Here is an 8,129-nt window from a genome sequence, read left to right as displayed (position 1 = left end):
TGTTTCCAGAAAAATTTGGGTGGCTCTGAAAAGAGCCTTTGGGGTGTTGTTGCCTTTTTAAGGCCAACTTCCTACTTCTTTTTCGGAGCCGCTTTCTTCGCCTTGGCAGCCTTGGGCTTCGCTGCCTTGGGTTTCGCGGCTTTGGGCTTGGCCGCCTTCGGCTTCACGGCCTTGGGCTTGGCGGGGCTCTTGGCCGCCTTCTTGGGCTTGGCAGCGGCTTTGGCTTTCTTGGGGCTCTTGGCCACCTTTCTGACGCCGGCGGCGGCAGGCTTCTTGGCCTTTTTGGGCGTCTTCTTCACCGCCTTCTTCGCCCCCGCGGCCTTCTTGGGCTTCTTGGGGGTGGCCCCGGAGGGCTTCTTGGCTTTTGCCGCGCCCGCCTTCTTGGCTTTGGGCTTGGCCTCCCCGGAGGCCGCCTTCTTGTTGAGCTTGAAGGAGCCCGAGGCGCCGGTGCCCTTGGTCTGCACCAGGGTGCCCTTGCTCACCAGGCTCTTGAGGCCCAGCTTGATGCGGCTGTTGTTCTTCTCCACGTCGTAGCCGGCGGCCGCGAGCGCCTTCTTGAGCGCGGCCAGGGACACGCCGCTGCGCTCCTTGGAGGCGGCGACGGCCTTGGTGATGAGCTCGGACACCGGGGGCCCGGACGCCTTGCGCTTCGCAGCGCCACCGCCCGCCGCCTTCTTGGTTGCCTTCTTTTTGGCAGGCGACTTCTCCACCGGCGCCGGGGCAGCCGTGTCAGCGGGAGCGGTTTCCGACATGGCCAAGAGCAGAAACTGCTACGAGAAGAGAGGTTGCAAATCTAAAGCGCAAGTCTTGCAATGCAGCCTGACTCCGGCCAGGGGCTTATATAAGCCGGTGCTGCTCTGTGATTGGTGGAGCGTCCAATCCACTGCCCTCAGGCAGCCGCCCTTCCCGGTTGGACTCCCAAATTGTGTTTGTTAGCTCCCAAAACCTGATTAAATGCTGAAAATAATTGTACAGAATTTGACGCTTTGAAGTTCTCAAGGCAGACGGCAAGCTCCACGTTCACACACGGGTTTGTGTTTTCATGAATCGTGCGCAACAGCTGAAAGATACTTTTAAAAATCTTTTCAGCTTGTCCCAAGAATCCACTGGGTTTAGGGCATCCTGCTAGTTAGTTGAAATTTGCAGTAACTTTCTACTAAGTATCAAGTGGACATTTTTAAACATGCTTTGTCCCTAGGTTCTGCCTTTGATTTTTGCAAGAGGAAAGACACGGTTTCCTGGGTTTGGGCATAAACGTTGTTTCTAACTGTAGCAAGTAACACAGAGGCAGGGCAATAGATTGCCTAGTGCCCCAAATTAACCACATAGATCGTACTTTAAAAACCAGTTCTGCCTCCTAGGAGTTTGCACGTGCCAATGTCTTTAGTGAGTGTCTTTTCAGCTTGGAAAAGTTCAGTAGCCAGAGTGACGTCTACCTGCAGCAGGAGGAAGAGGAATAGCTTTGGCTTGAGGATCCAGTGACCTGGATTCAAATTCAAACTTAAATTTGATATGTTTTTGATTGAGATGCCATCTCCCTTTAGTATTAGGCAAATCCATTATAATAAATCGGAAAGATGCTTAGTGTGCTCTAAGAAAAACTCAAACCTGCTGAAAGTATTCAAGGGTTTCCAGTAGTCCTCGAAAACACACACTGTTTAGATAACATGGGACTTTGTCAGGTTTCAAGGTGCTCTTCCCAATGCTCCCCAATTCAAACTCCTTATCTCCACCAACATTTAATAAAGCACACTGTCAGAAACACTATCTTCTGTAATGTGGGCATTATTGTGTGTTTGAGGGAGGAGAGACCTGTACTTCAGAGAAATAGTTGGCTACTGACTCATGAGAAAAGTAGATTGGGGATTCAGGGACTGCACGTTATAGAGGGTCAGAAGAATTCAGAAATATATTAGCATCCAAGAGAACTGAGGCAATAATCATGAGGGTGGTTAAGTTTGCTATTTATTTGGGGGGAGGGTGGAGTGGGGAATGGATGGGATTCTGTGACTGGCCTGGATGATAAGGGAGGTCTAATGATTAGAATCTCTACTGCAGTCAACACTCACTATGTTATTCCCTGTGAAAAACGGTAGGGAAGTTTAAAGTCGCCAACGTATTTCTCTCCAAAGAGCTCCTGAAGTTTAAACTGTAGCCATCTAAGGCCAAATCTGGACAGTGTCCTATTTTGTATGGCTCTCAAGCTAAGAGTGGTTTTTATATTTTATTACTTGTGCTATAAAAAATAAAAGAGACCATATTTGGCCTGCAAAGCCTCAAATATTTGCTATTTGGCCATTTTGCTATGCTTTGGACTCCTCCACATAGAATATGGTGTATTGCTAAAAGCCTGCCTCTTTCAGAACAATGCAAATCAAGAAAATATCTTAGCAAGAAAAATATTTTAACCAAGCATTTCCCACTATTTCAACCACAAAACTTTCAGAAGATCAGGGCGGAGGGGATCGCCATGCTTAAGGGGCAGGAGAGAGGTGTAATCAAAGACTAACATTCATTGAGCGTTCGCTAAGTGCCAAGAACTAAGAATGCTCTAAAATTTTAATTCATGTGCCACATTTTACAGCTATACAGGCTGAGACCCAGAGAAAGGATGAGTAGCTTGGCAAACGGTTATATGGCTAGTAATTGGCAGCTCTGAGGTTTGAACCTAGACCACCTGGCCTCAGCTCTGTTATGATGGGGAAATCATTCAAGGCGTGGGGAGAAAACAATCTTTGAAGCTTATAAGAGGCATCATCAAGTAGTCCCTACAAAGAGCCACTAAGGATCTCTAAACTAACCTGTAGGAAGAGCTTCTGGCCCCTTGGGTCAGAACTCTTTGCCCTCAATCCCCAGGCATTCCAAAAAGCTTTAGGAGCCAGTAGATTGGATATGAACCTCTCTGAAAGGATATATCCGAAAATAGGGGAAAGAATATAAGGTCCAGATGGCTGAAGTCTCCAGAGAAAAATTGCTAACTCCTGGAGTGAGGAGTTGATCAAAAGAAGCAAAATGGGTCAATGATATTCATTCGTGAAATGCATGAAGAGACTTCAAAATCTTAAAATAACTGGACAAAATATACAGTCAAGGTCGGTTAGGAAACCCAGAATTCTAAGTGTGGAAACCTGTAACAGCTTTAAAATATGATTTAATTCCCATTCTGGTTTATTTGGAAAAAAAAAATCATGAGAATCCAATTTCAGACTGAGGAGCACATTTTTAAAACAGGTGGACAAATTTTTAGAGCTACTGGGAGCTCATTGTACATACAGCCTGCAGGTCGGTGTCTAGGTCATTGTTGGCCCATTTTCACCATAATCACATACACAAAGCCCAAGAGCATACTCTTCTCAAACATTACACTGAAACAGTGGAAAAGAGAACACCACTTGTTGGCAATCCCGGTTTTGTTCCTTCACGTCACAGGAAAGCAAATAAAAGGCACGTTTCTGAAGCAAAAGCATTGGAATCATTTGGCAAAGGTAAACTGTACTTGCCATTTACACAATAATCCATAAGAACCTGAGCTCAACTTTCCTAAAACTTGGGCGTCCATCTTCCGTCACTTCCTGTAGTCTGGAAGGCTTAATTTCTAAAATGGTTGGGTCATTTTAAAAATGCTTATCCAGGAACACCTCCTTCCTGCGCGCAGTATCAGCAGGGTCTGGCTGTGGAAATAAAGTTTTACTGAACAGAGCCATCCTCTCCAGTCCTCAATTTACTCACTATTGAGCCCACAAGACCTTCCTCGAAACATCCCCGAGTTCTTTCTCGTAGGACTACCACATACTCGAAGGTTAACAGCTCTTCCTGGGGACAATGGAGGGGCTCTGAAAAGAGCCTTTGGGTTTAAAGTTGGCACGGAACCAGGAAATCCCATCTACGCCCTCTCCCCGCGGATGCGGCGCGCCAGCTGGATGTCCTTGGGCATGATGGTGACGCGCTTGGCGTGGATGGCGCACAGGTTGGTGTCCTCGAAGAGCCCCACCAGGTAGGCCTCGCACGCCTCCTGCAGGGCCATGACGGCCGAGCTCTGGAAGCGCAGGTCGGTCTTGAAGTCCTGCGCGATCTCGCGCACCAGCCGCTGGAACGGCAGCTTGCGGATCAGCAGCTCGGTGGACTTCTGGTAGCGCCGGATCTCGCGCAGGGCCACCGTGCCGGGCCGGTAGCGGTGCGGCTTCTTGACGCCGCCGGTGGCCGGCGCGCTCTTGCGGGCCGCCTTGGTGGCCAGCTGCTTGCGCGGGGCCTTGCCGCCCGTCGACTTGCGCGCCGTCTGCTTCGTGCGGGCCATCGCCAAGCAGAGGTAACAACCTGAAGCTGCAAGAGTAGGAGGCGGCGTCCCGGTATTTATAGCGAGCCCGGGGTCCGGATTGGACAGGAGCCTCCCGCCCCACCCCGCGCACGGATTGGCTCTCGCTTCAGTCCTCTAAGGACAGGAAGCATTTTCCCGCCTCCCGCTTAGGTCTCGCGGATAAAGGACAAAGAAAATGTCTGACTTTTGTGGTTTTTTTAAGCCTCTAAGATGCATCAAAATTCTTTAAACTATTGTCTTGAGAATCCGAAAGTGCCTTCCTTCCACTATTTTAAATAAAATCCAGCTATGACTGGATTCTTGATTATATTGCTTACTGAAAATTAAAGGGGACGGAGTAAAATGGAGGCAATAGCATTATTTGAAATTCTAGCCATGTTCTCTGCAAGGACTTTCAAAAGAGCTTAAGAACCACTCAGCTTTTCATAACAAGGGTTGGCCAGGTTTACCTTAGGGAACACATGGTAAATGAGGTCGGCTTTGAGCACAACGGTCTCTAACAGTGCAGACTCCAGGGAGTGGGGCCGAGGTGCCGACTCCAGCCACCGGAGGTCTCGGCACTTTCTGGACAATCCTAAGCACGTTGTACTTTCCCATCTGAAATGGGTTCTCGTGTACCCCAAGCTCACCTGATCATGGTCAGGTGCTCTGGAAGCGGATTGGGAAGAGGATTACAGGTCTTTAGAAGACTTCGTGGGTGGCCCTGAAAAGGGCCTTTGGTTATGAAGTGCAATTTTCTGGTGACGAAATCAGAGCTCAGCCCCCGAAGCCGTAGAGGGTGCGGCCCTGGCGCTTGAGCGCGTAGACCACGTCCATGGCCGTGACCGTCTTGCGCTTGGCGTGCTCCGTGTAGGTGACGGCGTCTCGGATCACGTTCTCCAGGAACACCTTGAGCACCCCGCGGGTCTCCTCGTAGATGAGGCCGGAGATGCGCTTGACGCCGCCGCGCCGGGCCAGCCGCCGGATGGCGGGCTTGGTGATGCCCTGGATGTTGTCGCGCAGCACCTTGCGGTGGCGCTTGGCGCCGCCCTTGCCCAGGCCCTTGCCGCCCTTGCCGCGGCCCGACATGGCTGCAAGACAAGCACAACTCGGGGCCTCCGAGGTAGCAACTTATATAGTACTTTGTCGGACCTGTTTGGGAACACCGCAGGCCCGCTGTTTCCGCTCAGGGAGGTCCCGAGCCCGAGCCCGGCCCACGTTTCGGGGGCCATGCGAAGGGCGGTGCTCCAACTCGGTTGAACTGGACGCCTCCTGGAAAGTTCGCGCGGCGCTTGGCGCCTGCCCCCCGCGGGGGGGGGGGGGTTCTTGGCCGAGCCTGCGGGCTCTCCGTCGCTGAGCTTTGCTGCAGTCGTGACTTGTAGCTGCCGGCATCGAGTGGCCCCTCCCCGGAGCCGGGGTCGCAGTCCCCGGGGCGCTTGTGCAGCCGTCTCGCGCGCAGCGACCTCCGTCAGGTCGGTGACCGCTGCGGCCAACGCCGCCGGGTCACGGCGTCGAGGTGCGGTTAACCTCACCTGTCTTCAGTTTGCTTCTCCATCCTTTACATTTCACTCGCTCTGTCTTTCCCTTTTTTCCATCCCTGCCGCGTATCTCTTGACCTGCGTTAGAAACACTTTACGTTTCTAAAGTTGTTTGAGGAGCAAGGTCCTTGGAGAGCCGAGGAGCGGGCGACCACGCCTTTCAGAGCTCCCTCCTCTGCGCGCCCCGCAATCCTTTGTTGAACTGGGAAATCCACTGCACCCAGAAACCCTCTGCCTTTAATTTACAAATAAGATGCAGAATGAGGAGACTAGGAACGACTTTATTCCAGGAAAAAGCAACAACTTGGAAAGACGAGTTCCTTGGTTGGTTTCCATGACTGGGGCTGTTTGGAATGACCTCCCTCTGGCCTGGCTTGTTTTCCAGATACCGTTAGGTTTACACTTTCTATTTCAAAGGTGTGTGATTATTTACTCCTTGAACAAATGCCTAATTTTATTCTAGGAATCAGCTACCAAGTGCATTATAGACTCCGTAATTACTCTAAGTTGAAAACATTACATGCCCACGATCTTTGAGTTAATCCATTTCTTACTGAGCTTCTAGCGCCTCTTCTATCCCTGTTTAAAAATGGAATCTGAGTGCTTAATCTTGAAGATGTCCAACCTGTATCTGCTGGTGGAATGATTGCAATCTTTCTCTTGCAGGTACAGAAAACCAGGCAGCGTTCTGCTTCCTTATATAGCAGCTGTTCTTGAAAGTGTTATTTTAAGACCAACCTTTCCAAGACCAAGTCTTGAAACACTGAGAAAAGTTATTTATGAATGTTCCTTTATCTGTTGAAGGTAACACTCTGGAGGACCTGTACTTTGATTTCGTTTCATTTGCATGTGCTCTGCCCTGAAAATATTTACACTCACATCTATGTTTCCCAAAGGTGTAATGCTGTGTTAAATTAGATGCTTTCTGGGGCGCCTGAGTGGCTCAGTCAGTTAAGCGGCTGCCTTTGGCTCAGGTCATGATCCCAGAGTCCTGGGATGGAGCCCCACGTCCGGCTCCTTCCTCAGCGGGGAGCCTGCCCCTTCCTCTCCCTCTGTCTGCCACTCCCTCTGCTTGTGCTCTCCCTCTCTCTATCTCTATCAAATAAATAAATAAAATCTTAAAAAAAAAATTAGATGCTTTCTTCAGTCTCTTCTCCCACTTTCATGCAGGGAACGAATAGACTGCCTGCAGATTTTTTAAGCTTAAAAAGAGTTTAGGCTTCTCATTTCATTTAAATTAAATTAATTTAAAAAATTATTTAAAAATTTTTGGTCTTGGGGCGCCTGGGTGGCTCAGTTGGTTAAGCGACTGCCTTCAGCTCAGGTCATGATCCTGGAGTCCCGGGATCCAGTCCCGCATCGGGCTCCCTGCTCGGTGGGGAGTCTGCTTCTCCCTCTGACCCTCCCCCTTCTCATGCTCTCTGTCTCTCATTCTCTCTGTCTCAAATAAATAAATAAAATCTTAAAAAAAAATTTTTTTTTGGTCTTTCTCAGCATATGATAATGCTGATTGACATGAACTGTCCAATAATTTCTTGAATAATTGGGATAAATACAGAGAGTTTTTTTCCCCCTCTCACATTATGTAGAGATATTTTCCAAGAAAAATGTTTGACTGTTTTAAATTCCGTGAAATTCCCTTCCCCCTTAGTCATATGAATAAATGAGGTGTACTTGCCTTTCCAATGTTCTGAAAATTGCTTACTGATCCACACTTATGTAGTTAACAATTTTTTAATGTTCTTAGTTCCAAATGTTGGGATCAATTCTTTCCAATATTGTTATATTTTCAATTCAATTTGCCACATATTCATTTCCTTGACACTTGATTTTGTTTTGTTTGTTTTGGTTAAGGCTTTGGAATTGACTGGTAGGTTTACATATCTTTTACTTTTTAATTTTTGTTCTTCATTCAAAATTAATTTACCTACTTGTGATTAGTCCCTTTCCTGATTCTCATTTCTCCCGTCCCCCAAATGCATACACATTTACATATAAGCATGCACATCTATACACTAATCCAAAACACCACTAGCTTTTTGGAGTTTTTTCCCACTCCATGAACTTAAACTCTCAAATCTTTTCTTCCATTTTGTAGTGTCCTTCCCTTCCACGTATATTTAGCCTTTTACCAGCTCAGAATCTTAAATATGAGACATGGAAGCATGGGGTTTCCCTTCCTCCTTGCCCCAGCCTATGAGCAATCATCATCCCTGCTCTCATGCATAAAGCTCCCTTCAGCTTCTCATGCCTCCGTGTGTTATTAAGACCAACTGAAGAAGTCTGAGGATGCTCCA

At 48.4% G+C, this 8,129-nt stretch overlaps 2 protein-coding genes across 3 annotated transcripts in view; both read right to left on the bottom strand.

Moving 5' to 3' along the window:
* LOC123841108 (histone H4) overlaps positions 1-8,129 on the bottom strand; it is a 43,457-nt gene that overhangs the window by 29,904 nt on the left and 5,424 nt on the right. Inside the window, exons 1-2 of one of the 2 annotated variants that reach the window (XM_064598491.1) lie at positions 5,095-5,453; positions 3,962-4,344 (exon numbers count right to left, since the gene is read on the bottom strand). In XM_064598491.1, coding sequence (XP_064454561.1) covers positions 3,962-4,344; positions 5,095-5,383 — 672 coding nt within the window. In that variant the 5' untranslated portion in view covers positions 5,384-5,453. Of the gene's footprint in view, positions 1-3,961; positions 5,911-8,129 lie in introns of those variants that run through there. The other variant, XM_045871164.3, reaches the window with a different exon arrangement.
* Positions 57-783, bottom strand: LOC123842745 (histone H1.5). Its single transcript, XM_045871970.3, has one exon. The coding sequence runs from the start codon at positions 750-752 to the stop codon at positions 72-74; it is 681 nt and encodes a 226-aa protein (XP_045727926.2). The 5' UTR covers positions 753-783; the 3' UTR covers positions 57-71.

This window comes from Mirounga angustirostris, unplaced genomic scaffold (genome assembly GCF_029215605.1).
Source record: "Mirounga angustirostris isolate CCGP_5_RB_7025 unplaced genomic scaffold, mMirAng1.0.hap1 SCAF_8, whole genome shotgun sequence".
Classification (NCBI taxonomy): Eukaryota; Metazoa; Chordata; class Mammalia; order Carnivora; family Phocidae; genus Mirounga; species Mirounga angustirostris.
The sequence above is the reverse complement of the archived record's forward strand: the minus strand, read 5'-3'. Positions and strand labels throughout refer to the sequence as shown.